Source organism: Alligator mississippiensis, chromosome 5 (assembly GCF_030867095.1).
Source record: "Alligator mississippiensis isolate rAllMis1 chromosome 5, rAllMis1, whole genome shotgun sequence".
Taxonomy (NCBI): Eukaryota; Metazoa; Chordata; order Crocodylia; family Alligatoridae; genus Alligator; species Alligator mississippiensis.
The window spans coordinates 64,830,857-64,852,507 of NC_081828.1; the positions used below are offsets into that span (position 1 = coordinate 64,830,857).

Below are 21,651 nucleotides of genomic sequence, written 5' to 3' on the forward strand. Positions count from 1 at the left end.
ATGATCTGAGGGCAAGATCCAGCCCATTGAACTGAGTCATCTGGCACATGGAGCTCCTTATGTGTCCAGACATTTAAAAGTAGGGGAGTGCTGGCAGTGTTAATTGCCACAACAATGGGAGCCCTGTGGCAATTAATGCTACCACTTCTCCCCTGCTACCAAACTTTTTAGACCCATGGGGATCCTAATGGGCCAGATGACATGGTTCCACATGCCAGATGAGGGCAGTGTGTGAGGGGTAAAGGCAATATGTAGTAGTTGCTGAAACAGACCTATTCCTGCACCCAGTGTCAGTATACCAGCACTGAATCCCAGCTTTGTCCAAAAATAAGGAAAAAATGTGGACATCATTTGTCTTTTAACAGTTTTTCTTTGTTTGTTTGTTTTTTAATTTGGGAGGGGCAGGCATTTTAGTTGAAGCAGCAGGAAATTGGGGGAAAAAAAGCATTATTATAAAAAATAAAGTTGCATATGAATATACTTGCAGGCATGGGAAACTTAAGAAAATATGTAGGAAATAGAGAGAGAAGATCTGGGGCTATGGTGAGAGAAGTAAAATTAGGAAAAGGGTAAGACCTGATGGTGTCAGAGAAGGGTAGAGGTGTCAAAGAGGTTGCAGGTAAATGGGAAAGTAGAGAAAAGAACATGTCATGTCAGTCAGTCTGATATTATGCTCTTCCAAGAGAGAGTGCTGGGCTCTGTGGGTGACGAAGCTTCTGTCCCTCTCTTAGCATTTGAATCCCTTTTCCTATACCCCTCACAAAAGAACAAATACAGACGTTCCTTGCCTCTCTCTTTCCTCCCTCATATGAGATGGGATCTGAAACAGCCTGTCTACATTGGTAGATCCTCCTAAGAGTCAAGAGTTGTGGAGTTCTTCTTCTCTTGAGGTGTTTAAAACTTCCTGCTCTCCCATATGAGCTAGGATCTGCATGTAGAGGCCTGTTTCCTGTGCATCTGCTGGAATATGGGAAGTCCTTTTTAGGTGTTTGAATCTTTCCCGCTGCCCCATATGCAAAGGCCTTGCCCTTCTATGCAGGAATTTGAGGACAGGCAGAAGTGCACATCAATCACATGGAGTGGTGAAGGACATGGTTGGCAAACATAACGGGCTTAAAATTACTGGCTGTATGGCAAGAGGAATGAGATTGCTTGATAATAATAGAGTAGTTCACATTTTTCATAACTAGTTTTAGGCTGTATTCATAGATTCATAGATGTTAGTGGTTGGAAGGGACCTCATGAGATCATCGGGTCCAGCCCCCCTGCAATTGGGCAGGAAAGACTGATGGGGTCATATGACCCCAGCAATGTGTGTCATTTTTAAAAAGATTTCCAGGGTAGGTGACTGTACCACCTCTGGGAGGAGTCTGTTCCAGACCCTGGGCACTCGAATCATGAAGAAGTTTCTCCTTATGTGCAATCTGAAGCGATCTTCAAGCAGTTTGTGTCCATTGTTTCTTGTCTTCCCTAGGGGGCTTTGGTGAACAGATGCTCCCCCGGGCCTTTATGTACACCCCTTATATACTTATAAGTTGCCACCAAGTCGCCTCTAAGTTTTCTTTTCTCCAGGCTAAACAGTCCCATGTCTTTCAGCCTCTCCTCATATGACCTGCTCTCCAGACCTCAGCTCAGTTGGGTGTTCTAATTCAGCTGGGAACATCACACTGACACCTATGAGCACTTCAAACCTCTCCAAAAACCACTTTTTTCAGTTTAAAGTTCAACTTCCTAAATGCTAAATACTTACTAGAATTTTCTTGAAGTTTGTGAGTGCCCCATGGGTAGTGATCTAAATTTGGGGTTATTTGAGCAAGAAACTCCTGCAGACTCCCTCCAAATCAGCATTTTTAAATTTGACAGATTTTACTACATTTTTTGCAGAAGGCTTTAATTCAGGGTGGGCAAAGTTTGGCCCACGAGCTGGATGTGTTCAGGAACCAGACTCCATTCCCCAGCTGCTGTGCGGTGACAATGCAAAGCTAGGGTTACCATGGAGACTGGCCCCAGCTGCACTGGCAGGGCACATGGCAGTGCAGGGGAGGAGGTTGCTCTGGGTCCACTGGGATCTTGTGGCAGGGGCAGCTTGGTCCAAGGCCAGGACAGAACTATGATCTGCCACTTTGCAAAGGGGCAACATAGACCTTCCCTACACTGAAACACTTAGCTGACTTCACAAAAAAAGCACTGTACCTGCAAAATTTCATGGGCTCTTCATCTGTTTACATGTAATGTCACATAATGTTATATTTCCATTTACCCATCCTTAGAACCACAGACCACTGTCTGTCATCTTCAAGCTAAGACATCTTCCATAGTAAGAATAACCCAGATGTGTACAGATATTCCAACACTATCATAGCAATACTAAAATGAGGTGTATAAGATATCTTAAGGCTCACACATGCCTCCTTCCTTTCCTTCCTTCCTCCTTCCTTTCCTTCCTTCCTTCCTTTCCTATAGATAAGTCACATGTTATACTGTAGGTACCTTGCCAGCCTGTTTAATGAATCAGTCAATGAACTCTCTCTCTCTTTCCCCCTCTCTCTCTCTATATATATATTACAGTCCTCATGCTAAGAATAATTTAGATTTTGAACCAAAGGACAGACAGTGATGATGATTTGCAACAGGAACTGAACTTTAAAACTGAAGCAGTACTGAAATTAGTCATCCCCTGTTACACATGCCACATTGTTCATGGCTGTCTGAGATAATGTAACATTCTCAGAAAGAGCATCTGGATAGCAGTTCTTTCTATCCACTGCAAAGCTATAATGAACAATACCAAATGTAATACTTTCATATAATAAAAGATGTGCAAATGCTTGCTGATATTAATGGGACTTTTTAAAGCTACTTCACCTTTCCTAGTTTCCCTTCAAAAGAAAAAGCAAGGATTTTCTATTCATATTACGGTACAGTATTTCATCACCACAAAACTTCGGTTATGGTCCAGATCTCTTTTTGTTCTCATATCTTATTTAACAAACTGTCTTCCTTTTGAATGCATTCAATGTGATTTTCTTCTTTTGGGCCTGAACACAGTGCTCTCTTTTTTCCTCTTTGAGTTATCTCTACAGTGCTCAATAATTACCAGTTCTAGTTACCAAATGCCCTCATATTACAAGATTGTATTCATTGACATCTAAAGAAAGAATTGTACATTGTGGACCAATTTCTGTCATCCCTCAACACCAGTGTAACGTGCCCTGTGACCTTAATAGGGTTTATGAAGAAAGATAAATCACTACTTAGTTGAAAGTTTGCTATTATGCTACAGGAAGATGTGTTGAAAATTCAACAATTGATCTTCCTTCTATGTCACTACTGAATCAAAGTTCTGGGCGCTAAGGTCTAAAGCATATATGGCTGCCAAATAGTCTAGATCCAATCCTATTTGTTCCACTAAAATATTGAAACATTTTGGGCTCTAAGGCTCTTTTTAACTCCTTTACTTAGAAGATATTAATTTTGATAAACCAAAAAAAATAAAAAAACCAAGGGAAAAAAAAACAAGAAAAAAAACAAAAAATCAATTGTGTTTTACTTCTGATAGTTCCTATAAAAGATAAAAATATAATCATTGTGGAAAAGATACTATGTGAATTGTTTGTATATGTATAGCCATAGATTTATTTTCTGAAGAATGAAAATAAATACATGTTGAGAGGATATAAAGTTTTGCATTATACAAAGTATTTAATTCCAAATACCTAGGGACAAATAACTAGGGAAGAATAAAAGAGCATTGCTTGGGCATGCAGGGATGAAGTCAGGAAGGCCAAAGTGCAACTGTAGTTGCAGCTAGCAAGGGATGTGGAGGGTAACAAGAAGGGTTTCTACAAGTATATTGGTAGCAAGTGGAGGATCAGGGAAAGTATGGGTCTCTTACTGAATGGGGGAGGCAACCTTGAGACAGAGGATGCAGAAAGGGCTGAAGTGCTCAATGCCTTCTTTGACTCAGTCTTCACAGGCAAGATCAGCTCCCAGACTACTGTACTGGGCAGAACAGTTTGGGGAGAAGGTGAGCAGCCTACAGTGGTGAAAGAACAGGTTAGGAACTACTTAGAAAAACTGGATGTGTATAAGTCTATGGGGCTGGATGGGATGCACCCAAGGGTGCTGAGGGAGTTGGCTGATGTGATTGCAGAGCCATTGGCCATCATCTTTGAAAACTCATGGTGATCATGAGAGGTCCTAGATGATTCCAAAAGGGCAAATATAGAACCCATATTTAAGAAAGGGAAAAAGGAGGATCCAGGGAACTACAGACAGCCTCACCTCAGTCCCTGGAAAAATGGAGCAGGTCTTAAAGGAATCCATTTCTAAGCACTTGGAGGGGAAGAAGGTGGTTAGGAACAGACAACATGGATTCCCCAAAGGCAAGTCATGCCAGACCAACCTGATTGCCTTCTATGACAAGGTGACTGGCTCTGTGCATGCAGGGAGACTGGGCAATGTGATGTGCCTTGATTTTAGCAAGGCTTTTGTTACAGTCCCCCACAACATTCTCCCAGGCAAGCTAAGGAAGTATGGGCTACATGAATGGACTGTAAGGTGGATAGAAAAATGACTGGACCACTGGGCTCAGAGAGTAGTAATCAATGGCTCAATGTGTAGTAGGCAGTCGATATCAAGTTGAGTGCCCCAGGGGTCGGTCCTGGGGCTGATTTTGTTCAATGTCATCATCAGTGACTTGGAAGATGACATAAAGTGCACCCTCAACAAGTTTGCAGATGACGAGAAGCTGGGGGAAGTAGTAGATACGCTGGAGGGTGGGGATAGGATTCAGAGTGTCCTCAACAAATTGGAGGATTGGGCCAAAAGAAATCTCATGAGGTTCAACAAGGACGAGTGCAAAGTCTTGCATGTAGGACAGAAAAATCTCATGCACCAGTACAGGCTGGGGCTGACTGGCTGAGCAGGAGTGCTGCAGAAAAGGACCTGGGGGATACAGTGGACAATAAACTGAATATAAGCCAGCAGTGTGCCCTTGTTGCCAAGAAGGCTAACGGTATACTGAGATGCATTGGTAGGTATGTTGCCAGTAGGTCAAGGGAAGTGATTATTCTGCTCTATACAACACTCATGAGGCCACATCTGGAGTACTGTCTTCAGTTTTGGGCCCCACACTACAGAAACAGTGTGGACAAATTAGAGAGAGTGCAGCGGGGGGGCAGTGAAAATGGTTAGGGGTCTGAGGCATGTGACTTATGAAGAGACAATGAGGGAATTGGGCTTATTTAGTCTAGACAAGAGAAGACTGAGGTGGGATTTAATAGCAGCCTTCAACTACCTGAAAAGGGGTTTGGAAGAGATGGAGCTCAGCTATTGTCAGTGGTGGAAGACCACAGAGCAACAAGGACCACAGAGCAACAAGATATATATTAGTGGTGTTTCATTTAATTCATGGAAAAATGTGGATTTGGGGTTACTTTTTTTAACCAAAAATTGGGGCCTTTTTTAAATCAGAGAAAACCAGGATCCCTGGTAATTACCATGGTCCAGCAGACTCCAGCTTCACATGTATCCACATTCCTGCAGTGAAAAATGGTAGCCAGGGTACTTTAACTAAAGCTGGTCAAACGAGCTTTAAAGTGCACAGGGACACTGATTCACATGATACTCTTGGAGCCACTTTAATTAATGCACCCCCCACCTTCTGCAACATGTGTATAAACACCCTTTGTTTCTATGTGGGCTTTTCTTCATTTCAGTTCAGTGTAAAAGGCAACACATCCCCCTACTATCACAGGATCTATTCTACTATGACGGGATTCATAACTACATCTCTTGTTTCCCCAACCCATACTATAACCAACAGGCCATAGGCTAGGCCAAGATGGAGAGGCTCTACAAACTCCCTTGAGGTCCTGCCTTTTTTGGGGCCAGGAATAGAGACCATGACAGGAGTTTGACTGTAGCTTGATGGTGTTTGGCCATGTGGATTGACAGTAGCATTTCCTACATTCTGTTCTCTATCTCCTGGCTACTTTTCTTTGGGTTCCTTCTGACTGAGGTGCTCCTCAAACACCACCTGGTAGAAGCAAGCTCAGAATTATACCCATAGGTTTGCCTTCCATGGGTACATCTTAACAGGTTACACCCTAATAATAATACTTAACAATGATAGGATAATACTTAAGGAGGATACTCATGCTGCATATAGGGCTCATTAACATGATTATTGGACAGATGATTAGAAATTGGTCACTTAAGCAATGCAAAAATCATGGAAAATATCTGAATCCAAACATTACTTTGCAAATCCTGTTGGATATAACAGAAAGAAAAAGAAAACCCTAATCACCCTAATCAACTGATTCAGGCTCTTAGATGGTCACTTATATAGCTATGTTAGCTATAACCAAGAAATACTTGCTAGCTGCTAAGCTTTTAAGAAAAGTGCTTATAATTTTAACATTATCCAAAAAAAATCTAGTTTTATAAAACATGTGACCTCACATACAAAATCCAGATCTCGTGTAAATCAGAATAGCTCAATTGAATCTATGAAATTATGTACAAGAACATAATTTTGCCTAATAGAAAGTAAAAAAATTGTAAAATTTTAACTGAATTTGACTGGAATTTGCCTGGAAGGGATTCCAGAGAACCCAGGCATGAATGAAGCATGTGTTACAACAAATGAATGTTTAGGAAAAGTGTTCATATTGACTAAAGTCTTGCAAAAATTATATGAATTAGGGCCTAATCTTGCTTTGCTCATGTCAATCTCTGACATCAGCGGCACAAAAATTCCACTGATTTCAGTGGCACAGGAATAGAGAACGTGAAAGCAAGTTTTATAGATTTCATAGATTCATAGATGTTGGAGCTGCAAGGGACCTCATGAGATCATCGGGTCCAGCCCTCCTTCCCATGGGGCAGGAAGTCAGTTGGGGTCAGATCACCCCAGCAAGATAAGCATCCAAGCGTTTCTTAAAGTCATCCAGAGTAGCCACTTGTACCACTTCTGGGCGGGGGAATTTATTCCAGACTCTGGAGACTCGGGCGATAAAGAAGTTTTTCCTTATGTCCAGTCTAAAACGGTCTTCCAGCACTTTGTGGCCATTAAACCTTGTCTTCCCTTGGGGTGCTCTGGTGAACAGACATTCTCCCAGTTCCTGATGTACACCCCTTATATACTTATAGGCTGCCACCAGGTCACTCCTGAGCCTTTGCTTCTCCAGGCTGAAGAGTCCCATTTCTCTCAGCCTCTCCTCATAAGGCCTGTTCTCTTGACCTCTGATCATGCACATGGCTCTCCTCTGGACTCTCTCAAGCTTCTCCACATCCTTTCTAAAGTGTGGAGCCCAGAACTGAATGCAGTACTCCAGCTGCAGCCTCACCAAGGCCGAGTAAAGTGGGAGACGACTTCTTGGGTCTTGCTTGAGATGTATCGGTAGATGCAAGCCATAATTTTATTTCCTTTGCCTGCTGCAGCATCACATTGGTGGCCAATGTTCATCTTGTGATCAATTATGATCCCCAAGTCTCTTTTTGTCGTGGTGCTAGTGAGTGTAGCACTGCCAAGCCTGTAAGTATGATGTGTTTTTTTTCTCCAGAAGTGGAGCACCTTGTATTTCTCTGTGATCACAGAAGGTATTTATTAGCCTGGGCAGGCTGAAGGAGTGAAGAGTATTTATAGCTTGTTCACTAGTTTATTTGTAAGACTAGTTTATTGATTTTCATATGCATATGCTGATAATACTGGATAAACATGTCTTTAAATATCTAAGTGAGGGTTCTTGGTTTGAGAAAAGCAAATCCTTGAAAAATATGTTTATTCACAATGAAAGGGATGTGCTTTGTTTCAACTAGCTAGATGATAACTATAATAATAAAATCATTTATTTTATAATCTAGGATTAAATCCTGAAATCTTCATTTTATTCTTAGTTCATGATATGTAAATGGGAGTTGAATGGTGGTTGAACTAAAGGATTTGACAAATAATATATTTGCCATCTAATTCTGTAATCTTTTTATAATGTAACAATCTTGTGACATTAGGAATCCATGATTGGCCCTTTAGTACTCAATGTGCTATGGAACAAAAGAGTAATGACATGATATGACCTGGTGGATGGTCCTGAGACAAAAATCTTGTCACATAATTCAACAGCACTTGTAGCATATTGTTGCAGTATGTGAAATCTTGGCCTGAGTCATACTGGGTTAGTGTTTCAGCTAGATTTTAGAGTTGTGTTGTTCTCAAGAAAAAGATACTGATCACAGTGTTTTATACTAGGTGTGAATCTTGCCTATTTAGATGTATGAGTATGCATCTTTTTCTTGGGAGAGGAATGGGAAAAGTCGTAGGTTTAGCATATTGTACTGATGCATTACAAAAGTCAGTATATCAAATCATCCTAATTTTCTGGAAATCTAAATATTGACCCATTGAGCTTTAGTTCAGGACCTGATTACTAGGTTATTGCTGTAGAAAATATTGTGCAAGTTTCTTGCAGTCCTAGGTATATAACAATAGGACTCTTTTAATAGTTTCCTGTCTAGGGAGCCTTCACATTACATGAAAATAGCTGTTACATATGATATGAGTTTGGCACAGCAAAAAGCTCCCTAACACGTTTTAATGCTTTGTGGAAATGATGTCTAAAATAGCCCTTGGGTGTGTCTATACAAGGCACTGACTCTGTAGTAGCTCATTACTACTGCGCAGTAGCATCGCATGGCAGGAAGCATGACACAGTGCTACTGCACAGAAGTAACAAGTTACTGTGCAGTCAGCATCACCTAAAAGCCATTTGGAAGTGCTACTGTGCAAGTTGCACAAATATAACTCCACAAATATAAACAAGTACTAAATGACTTTGCAGTAACAACTGCTCAGTCAGCATCTCGTGTAGATGCAGCCACTAACAGATATTTGACTTCCTATGCTGTTTATGAAATAATTAAGCCATTTTGAGTATATTATTTGATTAACAAATGCCAACATACATTGTCTAAATGATTCACAATAAATATTTTGACTATTGCTAAATTCCATCAGAAATAATTACTAAACACTCTGTCAGATAAGAAGATATTTCTTTTGGTACAAACATAAACATGTTCACAGGAGGGCAAGTGATCCACTTTTAAGAAAGACAGGATATTGGGAAGTCTGTTTGCTCTTCGAAATCAGAAGAAAATCTCTTGAATAAAGAAACACATTATATGCAGTGCTACATATAGAGAAAAGCACTGTTTAAAGGAGCATAAATTCCTGAGCTCATAATCTTCAGTACAGTCCTTTCCCCAAATCCACAAATACATATAATTAAATATAAGAAGAAAATGGTTGTCTGACATAACTCTGTGCTGCCAGAACTCTGTTCTCAGTGTGGTTATTGTTTGTTTCACAAAACCTGTAAGAGTGTTATGCATACATGCACATGCCCACACCAAGAAGTGTGAAGTCCAAATAACATAAAGTACAGAGTAGCTTGAAAGCATCTAAGAATACTGTGGGGTTCTGTGCCCATTCTTTCATTGCTTACCAGATAAAATATGATTTTTTCCCTTAACAACTGCTCTTAAAGTTTAGCTGGGGGTTGTAAGTTGGAATTTACCTGCTTCTTTTATCATCACCTATACTATTCTGCAATAGGACTGGAATTCATATTTAGCTGATGATATATGAGACAGAATACAAATCTAATTTGCTTGTTCTCTACATTTTCTGGCTCTGCACTAGCAGCAATAGTAGAATTTTGTTTTTCAAGTCAGCAGATTTTAGATAAATGCAATATCAGAGTTGAGCAAAACTTAGAAATACTTCATGATGTAATGTTTATATTATTTCATTATCTTTTGTACATATAATTAGTCTTTGAAGTACAATTGTATGTACTATAAAACACTGCTATGCAAATAGCATTAATGAGATTCAGCTTTCCCTCTCAGTGACTTCCTTTTCAGATGGGCTCATTTGGGGATAATTTATGTCTATTAAGCACATCCCAGAGTGATGAACAAGGCATTGTAGTTCTATTTCCATAAGAGACCTTATGGGTGAGGGGGAGAAAGGTTATATGTATTCCCCTGCATAGCCCCCTCACAGGTTTACTCTTTCAGGGGCTATAGCATGCACTCTGTGAGCCCATCCAGATGAACACGCATGTGTGGTTTGTGGCACCGCAGACCCGTTTGCAGTGCCACAAACTACAGACGCCACATATACAGGCATTCACTATCCTGCAGTGCGGTGAGTTTTTCTGACACAGAGAGATCCTGGTGTAAAAGAAACCTGCGCCAGAAAAAAGGGGGGCAGCACATGTGGCAGTAGAGTGCGCCACCCAAAACTGGAGCCTGGTTAGTGAGAGCCAGCTTTGGCTGTCAGCCAGGCTCCATGGCTAGGGACAGAAGTTACACATAAACTGGTTTAAGTGATCAGAAACTGGTTTAAACCTGTAGCAGAACAGAAGTTCAATGAACATAAATCAGTTTCAAAAAGGCTGAAACTGGTTTAAGATAAACCTGGCTGAATGTAGTTAGTCTGAATGTATCAGACTTAACTCATTAGGGTGAAACTGGTTTATGAAACTTCTGTCCCAGATCCCTTCCTGGTTCAAGTTAAATCACAGCATTTCACAACCCAGGCTGGGCTGTGCTGTCTGCTCCAGAGAGCTGGGCTTGCCCTTCCCCTCCTCTCCCTAGCTGGAGCAGTGAGGGCTGGCTGACAAGACAGGAAGGGAGGCAAGCCCAGATGGGGATGCAACCTAGTCTATGGTGGGGGGGGAGGGGACTGCCCCTCCCCCCCAGGCAAACCCGGGCTGGGGTCTGGGGCCAGGGAGGGGGGTTAAAGACCCCTTCTCCTGTTCAAACTTACTGCTGGCTGTGACTGTGGACTGAAAATCCCAAAGGCACCTGGAAGCAGGAAGAGGAAGTAATGAGTAACCCTGCAGAGTCCTGCTGCTCTGATTTTGGACTGCAAATCCCAGAGACCTCGAGGGCTGCAGGAAAAGGAAATGAACACAGCCAGAGAGCCATGCTTTAATGTCCCCTGGCTTCTGGCCTGAGCCACTGCAAGCATGTGGCTGCAGATCCTGAATCAAAGATAAATGTCTGTTCACTTCTGTTTCATTTTAATCTGTGCAGTTTACACTAACCTGCAAAGACTGAATCAATTCAGCCTCAGGCTTTTTGACTGCCTGTATTTATGCCCAGATTGCCACCACTGGGGCCCCAGAGGTCCCCAGGATCCCAGGTAAGGCTGCTGGAGCCAGCTCAAGTGATGTCCCCAGCCTCCCCTACCCCAACCAGGACAACTTGCTGCATGCCAGAGTGCACATGCAGGGATGTTCCCCAGGGACAACTAGCAGTTGGTGTTTGTCCCCAGAGAATGCACATTCCCACTCATGTGGACACACCCTTTTTGTGCTGCATCTAATGCATACAGTGTTATGGGCAAAGGAGGACTTTGTTCTTTTATCCTTACCAAAAACTAGGGACCAAGCAGTTCCAACGCTTACCAAAGCTCATGATTACAATTTTTTCCTGTCCCTCACTGGACTAAAGATACAATGCAGGCATAAATATGGTAGGAAAGCTCCTTGCTGCTTCCCACTCATCCACATTGTGCGCATACTAAGGGCCAATGATACTCTGGCCTCCAAAAGGTAAAAATAACTGGTCTTTTTGTATATGTGTATATATAGGCTCTTGTAGGTAATCTGAATTTTATTTTGTAATCTAATAGAGTCTCTAATGCATGTTCTGCAGGCAAGACTATATTCTCACTGGCCCCCATGGAAACACATTGTTTTCAATTGATTTGCACTGATGCAGCTGTTTAGAATTTACTATATAATTCTGCTGGTGTACAATGAGGTAATAAATGCAGTTCACTCTTCCTTTGCTGACTGGGATCTACAGAGCTACCTAGAGTCAAGCATATGCAAAAAATATACAGTTTTTAATGTAGTAAGAATGTATGTAGGCTTTTGAATGTGCACCAAGGAGCAATCTGTTAAGTATGAAAGTGTCATTGTTAGGCAGCACTTGTGTTCTGCAATTCATCCATGATTTTTTTAAGATTGACTCATAGGGGCAGCACAAGAGCTATGCACCACTTATGTCTCACTTATGAAACCCCATGTGTAAGGACCTACCAAATTCACAATTTCTTGATTTTCACAGAAACCTTGAATTTTGTAGTTCCTCTGTGAAAAAGGCTGGTCCCCGCAAAAAAAGTATGGGGGCGTAAAAAAGTTGTTAAATGACCAGCAAGTGGGGGAGAGGAGTATGAAAGGGAGCTGTGAATAGAGGAGGGAAGCCAGGGTGTCCTGAAGCACTGGAGGGAGAAAGGGGGGGGAGGGGGAGGTCACAGCAGCCCCCTCCATACCTCTGATTGGCCAAGGGGCCCCAGAAGTCCAGCCCCAATAGAGATTGACAGCTTCCCATCTGTTAATCTCCTGGGAGTGACAGGAATTCTGGGGCCCTTCAGCCAATCAGAGATGGGGGGGCATGTCACAGGGCACTGAGATGTGCCTGCTCCTTTAAGAGAACAAGCAGCTGAAAGGCTGCTTGCAGGTGTAAGGGAAGAGCTAATGAGGAACTCACCTGACCAGAAGAGGGCTCAGGATTCAGCTATATATGCCCAGAGCCTGTGTGGGTCAAGTAGTCTCTACCCCAGCAACTACGAAGTGAGGAGTTCCTGGTTGTAGGGCAGCAGGGCTCTGGAAGGGACCTAGATTAAGCTAAACAATTTTGCAGGTCTGGGAACAGAGGCAAGTTCTCTGGGAGAAGAGAAACTGGGTTACAGGCAAGTGGCCTTTGTTTTATGTTATCCCCTAGAGGGTTTGAGGTGCCTTCCAGTGGGTCCATGTGCCAGGGAAGGGCTGAGACAGGACCAAAGGGTCTGAGAGCCTAGAGGAGGGGCTATGTATGGAACCACAACATCCAAGAGCCCAGAAGAGAGGCTATGCATGGGACTGGAGGGTCCAAGAGCCCAAGGGGGCTAAGAGTATAGGCTAAGGTATAGCCCTGGGCTGGAAAGTATACCCGCTGGAAGATAAGGAAAGTTTGGTCTCTTAAAGGGGTAGAGGGCTACTTCTGCTATTTATAGCTCAAGGGCTTATGGTTTAGGTTGCCCACTAGTTTGGGTTGGGACTATGAGGGACAGTTACAGAGGTCCCATTGGTACCCGTGAGGCACATGACTGGCTTGAGCTGTTCCAGGGGAAGGCTTAAGGCCTGAGCTTTTGTTAATCCCAGAGAGGAGTAGTGTGCAGGAGCACAATGAGATAGGGGCCCAGCACCTGAGGGGCACAGCCACACAGGGGCCAGCAAATGGGAGTCAGGGGTCCAGTGATTGAAGGTGATAGATTGAAGCTAGTGCCTCAAAGCCAGGCCCAATGTAGTGGGACTAGGCTAGAAGGCTTAGTGATATTAAAGGGGCAGAGGCTGAGGTTCCAACAGAGGGAACAACATTATTGTAACACCTGCGAGGCTTAGGTTGTGGTGTAGGGGAGGAATGGAGCCACACGATTTGCTCTTCAGGCTATAGGTGCCCTGCAGGGGCACTGCCAGGCTGAGCAAGCCTATTTAGCACAAAGGCTGCTTGAGACTAGTGGGGTCTGGGAGGGACCCATGGATGAGCTGATTGGACTCAGGCTCTCTCTAAGGTCGGTGGGCAGCCTCCCTTACTTAACTTCAATAAGAACAAGACATGGCAGGTGAGCAATTAACGGAGGGCTGCATTGGAGACAGACCCAGGCAGGAGTCTCATAGCTGCCAGAGGGGTTTATGGCTGCCCCTGGGGCTTGACTTCACCACACACTCCACCCACCACAAAATGGCTACCAGCACTGTGCTCAGACCATGAAATCAGGGGGAAGCCCCTGTGAATTAGCTAGGTCCCTACCTATGTGGGAATTAGCTTTGACTCCACATTAATTTGGAAAGATGAGCTGGCATGAGACTGGAAACAATTCAGCAATTTTGAGCCATAATGTCCTTTCATGGCTCTTTCTGGAATGGAACAATCCAAGCATGGAGGAGGTATCTACCTCCCTTCGTTTCATGAACTTTGAATGAAAGTCAGGTTTATTTAACTGCTACATATATTAAATGCTGTGGGGAAAGCTCATAACTTCTAGAAATTAGAGTGTGTAGTCATTGTGTTATTTCAGCCTATTTTAAGATTTAGTCCTCAAAGTAAAACAGGATAACACTTTGAACAATTTATACAAATAATCGTCATATTTCTTGATGTATTTTTCCACATATCTGTTGAGGAATGATGTCTAATAAAATAACACATTATAAAAATGTGTCCTGATTCTCAGAAGTGCCAAGCATCCACAGTTCTCACTGAAGTAAAGAGGAACTACAAGTGCTTAGCACTTGTAAGCAAGAAACTATGAAGAGCTGTACAATCTAGCCCATACAGGAAGCAGTTATCTGGGCACGAATTGTTATTCTGAAAGCCATTACCTTAATGTTTAAGTTAGAATAGGCAGAGGTTTGGCAGGGAAGGAATCTGCCTTGCTTCTGCTACATAGGCTAATATGCTTGGGGCACAGCTACTCTGTCTGCTTCTGCAAAGAATAAAATGATAGTTACCCTTCCCTTTCAGCTTTGTACATACTAGCCATGTCTACATCAGACACTGACTATACAGTTGTTACTGCACAGTCATTTAGTACTTGCATACCCAATGGCTGTGATGACTATGTAGTAACCAGTGTTATTGTACAGTGGTGTCCCCACACAGCTTCGTGGTGATGCTGACTGCACAGTAGCTTGTTACTACTGCACAGCAGCATTGCATCACAGTTCGTGCCCTGTGATTCTGCTGCACAGTAGTCATGAGCTGCTGTGCAGTAGTAACAAGTTGTTGTACATTAATTGTCTCATGTAGACATGGCCACTGTAGGGTAAGGGATTTTCTAACATTTCATTTCCATGTAATTCTTCAATAGGGCTCATGATTCCATTCTATATGCAGGGTATATATTAACCAAGAGGTTGGGTCAGCTTCACCAGGGATATAATACAAGTGAAGTGGAATGTTGATTGAATATTTTCATGATTACACTTGGCATTCTCTGCTACATTGAATGATCTTATAATCAGGGTGGCCAACCTGCTGCAGACAGGCCAGTGGTGTGGGAAGCCTCTGTGTGTGGCATGTAGTAGATTGACTAGGCAACAGGCAGCATGGTGACTGATAGAGTAGAAAGCAGATAGAAACTTGCGCAGGAGCAGAAAGTGAAGCAGCAGATCAGAGAGGAGAAGGGGATTGAAGTAGAATTTGGGAAGGGCATGTGGCTAATTTGCGGCACGTCTGACAAAAGTGTTGACTTCCACAGATCTTACATGAATGGTTAACTAACAGTCTAAAATCATTCTATACTCAAATAAATAACAAAAACAATTGTTTCAACAGAAGAACAAACATTGATAATGTCAACAAATATTTTACTCCTGCTTCACTTCTTTAGTTAGGTTTTGTGTTATTGAGTGTTTTTTTTTCATTTTTATTTAGTTTATTTTGCTGTCCAGAAAGGTCAGCACTAGGTCAGCATTTAATGAGCCTCTATCTTCAACTTTTGAAACCAGGCATTATTACTGTAGGTCAGCTTGCCATTTTCTCCATGATTTACTGTCCTTTACCAATATACCTAGTACTGAACAGTAAGTTCCATTCTAACTGCAGCACTCATACCTGTCAATCAGGGATACTCACTGTCCGTTCCTAGGAAATATTTTTTCCAGTATAAGCTTGCTTCACTGAGAAGTGGATATGCACTTCAGATTTTACCTAGAGCTTTGATCAAGCACTCTAGCAAGACAGTAATAAAGATGAAAGCACATCTCGCTCAAGAGTGCTTTACACTATACTTCAAACAAAATTAGAAGCAATTTGAGCTGTTCCAGCTGGGACAGCATTTTATACAAAGTAGCTTCAGTGCTACTCTTCACTCAGGTCCTTTAAAGTTCCATGGAGTTAAATGGAAAATTTGATTTGAATTAGGAATTTTGGCTAGGTAAAGATGGAAGGAACTTGTGCATTTATATGTCCCTAAGGCAAAGGGATAAAATTAGGACTGTTCCTTGAGTCACTAAAGAGCACAAGCTTCTCTGTCTAATTAAAAGACAGAGACAGGCATTATTAGCAGGCCTGGTAAAGGCCATATGTTATTTTGTTCTGACCGAAGAGTGAGCATCACAGGACAGTGGCTAGCGGAAGAATAAGGCTGGAAAAAATAAAGCAGGAGCAAATCAAATCACTGTCTCCAAAATGATAGACTAAGCTTTGTCAGTGCACTGACCCCAGAGGCACCCTGGTTGGCAGAATAAATAAAGGAAAGGCAGTAGCCACTCTGGCCAGAGTTCACCCATTTAGTGTTCCCACCCCCACAGCCTCATAATAGCCTTATTTCTCAGCTCTGCTGCACTCAGAAATGAATCCTTATACCTGAGAAGGCTATTAGACTGCAGTGGCTGTCTTTCTCTCTGCAGCTGCCATGCTATCCTGGAATGTTATTAGCAGCTCCTCAGCCTACAAGTTGCTGGGGAAGCTGCAGAAGCATAGATCCGTATGGATTCTTCTGTATCCCATGCCAGTAAATTAGGGAGGATTAGGATAGTTTGTGGAGCTGTGCAGAGACCATCCATATATTACAGCTTTTTTCCTGAGTGTATAGGTAGCACTGTGCCTTGTTTTGTTACTGATCATTTTGTACAAGGTAAAGCACATGAATTTACTTCATCTGGCAGCCCCCTCCAACCACAATTCATCAGCAGCCCATTATTTAGATCCTTTCATATGCAATATTACTCATCTAAACACATATATACGTTATCCTATTACCTCATCATATTAAAATGTGTATAACTTGAGAGACCAATATATAGTAGTAAAAAAAAAATCTGCCACTCACCAGGTGAAGATAAGACATAGTAGCGTGGATATTAAAATAAGAACTTGGTTAAACATTGCAGACTGTGTACGTTGGATGGCTCTGTGAAGATCATTCTATATTAATAAAAAAAAGTGTGTTATGGTTGGTTTCTGGTAGGTTTTTTCTTTTCTTGTCTTTCTTTTATAAAAAATTATTAATGAATCAGCTGATCCTGCTGTGGAATTCTGTGATGGTCCTGTTAAAATGCAATGGCCAAAACACACTTTAAAATAGGTTGAGCTCAATGTGGGGAGGATACAAAGTTGTGGTTCCCTGATTTTGTGACTGCTCCCCCCACTCCGTTAGCCTTGACATAATTAGAATATCTTGGTACCTTTTTCAAACTATCAGTTGGCTACAGCCCGTAGGGTTTTGTATACTTTTAAGGAGTAACCAGTAACGGCTCCTGGATGGACATGCTATGGATGAACTACACAGGAGCTAGTCATTTTGGTTTTTCTTGCTGGGTTATAATCATCGGAATTGTATCGATTTCTATCAGGTAGGGTGGATCTTACTGGATGCCTTGCATTTTTTCCAAATTTGATGCAAAAAAAGAAAGGGTTCATGTTCTAGTTGTGAAGCTAATAAATTTCATACAAAGTTGGGTGGTGGAAGGAAGCAGTAGCCTTGCTAAAAGCAGTATACTTAGAAACATATCCTTTACATGTTATCAATGCCTATTTTTTTGTCATACTTACAATCATATTCTCCAAAGCATGTTTGGCAAGCCAGCAATTTAAGAATACAGGTATAAATAGGTTTCTTAGAGCAGGCCAGAAAATCTGAAAAAAATAAACAAAAAACTAGGTCCAATACAGAGCTCAGGAAAATCAAAATCATATGTGTGTTCCTAATGTAAAAATTAACTTAAAACTGCATTACGTCTCTGTAAATTATACAGACTATATATAATGTGATGCAACTCTAAGATAAGGGGTACACAGTTTAAAGTAGCATATTATTGAATCAAACAGACATGCTCTGTTTTATTTTTAGCGAGTTTATCTTCTTAATTGCACTATTTGCTTCGTTTTTTTAGAGAGAGAGCGAGCTTGTTTAATCTTCCTTCCTTAACTGATCTAATCTTGCATACAGACAAACTAATAGAAAGAAATTGCCAATCATTTAAGTGTGTGTTGGCTTGGACCTTTCATTCTATTTGGCTGTAAAAATAGACATAAAATGCACACACCTGTTAATTCAAATGGACTTACCGTGATGATGAAGGGAACAGCATTGATTATTTCCAGGAGGAAGGGTATTCGCAATATTTGTTCCCAGATGTTTCCCTTGGAAAGAAAAAACTGAATGTCAGGGTAGTTTACAGGGAATCACATTTTGCCCCAGAAAGTGCACAAATACACAACAGAGTATAAACAGAACAGAACTGAATCCTGTGGTCCCACAAGGCTCCCATGGATGTCATTGAAAGTCTTGGAAAAAAAAGTCTAATGGGATTTTTGTCCTTAATGGAGAAAAAGACAAATGGATTATTGAAGAAGAACACATGGTATTTTCCAACTTAAATTTCAGGGACATTAAATAAGGAGCCACAAAGAAAGGAAAACTCCATGACCGCATCATAGAGCTTTCCCCAAGTCATTGTTTCCTGTGTGGAAGAAGCAGTGTTTTTTCCAGCCTAATCCATTCAGATCCCCACACTTCTAGTGTAGGAACTCTGCACCTCTGCATTGCATACTAGCCCCCTTTGACTAGTCTACATTTCCCTTTCAGTGCAGTTCCCCTGCCAGGAACTTAAAAACGACTCCCACAGCATGCAGGAGTCTCAACCTATATTCATATTTATGAGCATATTTCCCATGGAACTGTAGCTGGAGCAATGGTCATTTCTCCACATCAGCTCTGGAGAGTAGCTTTTGAGGCTTTGAGTAGGTTTTGAGTAGTTTTCTGGAGTAGTGTCATAGATGGGGCTGACACCCATATGCAAACAATAATCCATCCACAGAGTCTTCCTGCCTGGACCTGCTGTGACATTATCTATCCTTAAAGCACCCAGTCATTTAAACACTTACGTAACATGTTGACATGAGTGAATAGGAAGTCATTCAGCCTTAAATATGATTGTACAGCTATCCCCCATTAAGTATTTCTTGCATCAAAAAAATTGTCTTAATATGATTATTTTTTCCTATATAATTTCCATTAGGCCCATGCTTCCTAGTTAGGGGCCTCAGAAATTTCATAAAATGAATAATATCTTAACTTTTCCATCCCAGTTAATGAAGAACTTTATGAACCTGGAGTTCTGTAGTTTTTCAGATATTTCAGAGGAAGTTACATTCCATTCCTTTCTCCCCAGCTTTCTATAGTACTTTTCCACCCTGTTTTAAGTACCTTGTCATCACAACCAGCTCACTTACTGTCTTCATAGATCTATTCCTCCTATCTTGACTGACCAAGCAAGAAGTCAAGAAACTGCTTATGGTATAATTATAATTATTACAAGGTGCTCAGAGATTCTTCACAAAGGAAACTAGTCAATCTGATGGTAATTGTTCTGTCTGCAAGTCTTTGCACTTCCTTTATCTACAACGAAGTCTTATCCTAACAGTTTAATTTTACTTCACAATGATATTAGTTTATCGTTGTGTATAAGCTGTTCCCTCTGTCACAGGAATTATTTGTATCTCTGTAGCATGCCTGGATATGCTGTACTAGGTATCCTGTACATATACCAAAAAGATAATCTGTTTTCAGAGGAGTTTATAATCTTTTTTTTTCATAGACATTAGGGCTGGAAGGGACCTCAGAAGATTATTGAGTCCAGCCCTCTGCCCCAGTGGCAGGAAGTCAGCTGGGGTCAAAGGATCCCAGCAAGATAAATGTCCAAATGTCTCTTAAAGGAGTCCAGAGCAGGTGCTTGCACCACCTCTTTACCAGCTTTAGGAAAAAAAAAATACTTCCACTTATCCTCTACTCTCCTAGCCCATAAAAATTATATATGCTCCCAGAGATTCATGAACAAAGTAACCCTGTTGGATCCCTCATATCCAGCCACTAAACTCTTACTGAAGAGCTATCAGGATTCATAAAAACCATCCTGAAGTCGCTTCTCACTCAAAGCACGTTTCTTACAAGACAAAGCAGACTTTCTCAACAAGATTCAGAATATCAACCACATTCCCTGTGGATATCAGCCTGTACACTAATATCCTACACCATGGAGGCACAGCTGCCTACCTGAAATACTTACAAGAACTACACTTACATGGACTACGCTCAAATGTACAACAACCTGTTACACAAATCAGCCTCACCCTCAACTACTTCACTTTTAAAATCAACACTTCTTCCAAATCATGAGCATAACTATGGACAGAAAGATGCTTCCCCAATATACCAACCTCTTCATAAGCCACCTAGAGGGGGGATATTTAGAAAACTTCACCGTTAAACCTGCATTCCACATGCATCACATAGATGATAAGCTGCATCGTCTGAACTAAATACCTGGACTTTTTATTAATTTCAATCACAGGTTTAACAACTATCTCATCTCTATAAAGTTCTATCTGATATATTCCTATACATAATCTAGAGATGCACTGATACATCGGTCCATATCATATCGGCACCAATAAAAGGAAAATTGATATTATCAGTGATTGGCTTTTTTGGTTGATGTTAGGGTAACACTATGTGGATTTTTGGAGAGCACTGGATTTGCAGCTGAATACAAAGGCATGACCTGCGGCTTAGCAGAGCTGCTGACCACAAGGCAGAATGATATCTAAGCCAGCCATTTGCTTATGCAAAGTAACCATCTTAACTGTGTCAACCATTTTCTGAGGAAAAAGCAGCAAGTGAATCTGTGTGAGTTTGTGTGTTGTGAATGAGGTGATATTTTAGGAATGTGGAAGATGGTACAATTTGAGACAGAAAAACAGACTGGAATGTGGAAAAACAACACATAATTGGTAACAGAATCTGAGATGAACATATGCAAAAAGGTGAATGGTGATTGGTGAAGAAGCCTCTAGAATCTTCCAGGTTTTGGTCAAAGTCCGCCCATTGATTGGAGAGTAGGAGTCAAGGCCTTAGACATGTGCTCATAGCAAAAAAAACATGTAAATGAGTAAAATGCATAGGCCATTCCATGCTAATGAAGCAAACAGTAAACAGAGGTGGAGCTTGAGATGGGAGGAGAAATGGGTGGAACAAAAGGAGGGACAGAGGTGGAATGAATGTTAATGAGTATAAACCAAACTGTATAAATGTGGGAAAAAACTAGTGTTCATTGCGGCTCCCCAGTTTGTTGTTTTTTTGGGAGCTAGTCCAAAGCTGTCTCCATTCTAAATAAAGCAGTTGCGAGCAATGTGTGCTGGTGTTTGCTCCCTGCTTGCTCTGGCTAATGAGTAGCAGGATCCATGAGCATTTGGACCGTTGTCTCCTTAATCATTAGGCGCTGCATGGAGTTGGGGTCTAACAGCTGATGTGGCCAATAATGTCGCTGATAAATGCCATGTGTGTGCGTGCAGCTGCAAAATGCATGCAGCCAGCTTGGCAGCTTGTAGAGCAGTAAGTCTGTTGGCAGGTAGGGGTGGGGGAAGGGAAGGGATGTGGGGGGCTCAGATTGAGGCCCCTGCACTGAGGTAGGGAGTAGGGCTGGAGCTGGGCCTGGGGCTGGCACTGTCCACCTGGGGCAGGGCATGGGACAGAGCTGCAGCAGGCTCATCCAGGGGGCATGGGGAGGGGGGGCAGAA

The 21,651-nt window shown here is 41.8% G+C and overlaps 1 protein-coding gene across 4 annotated transcripts in view; it reads right to left on the reverse strand.

Moving 5' to 3' along the window:
• Positions 1-21,651, reverse strand: part of KCNT2 (potassium sodium-activated channel subfamily T member 2) — a 369,322-nt gene that overhangs the window by 190,783 nt on the left and 156,888 nt on the right. For all 4 annotated transcript variants that reach the window (XM_059728413.1, XM_059728415.1, XM_014610366.3 and 1 more), the window contains exons 7-9: positions 18,142-18,216; positions 17,626-17,709; positions 16,904-16,998 (exon numbers count right to left, since the gene is read on the reverse strand). In XM_059728413.1, coding sequence (XP_059584396.1) covers positions 16,904-16,998; positions 17,626-17,709; positions 18,142-18,216 — 254 coding nt within the window. The remainder of the gene's footprint in view (positions 1-16,903; positions 16,999-17,625; positions 17,710-18,141; positions 18,217-21,651) is intronic.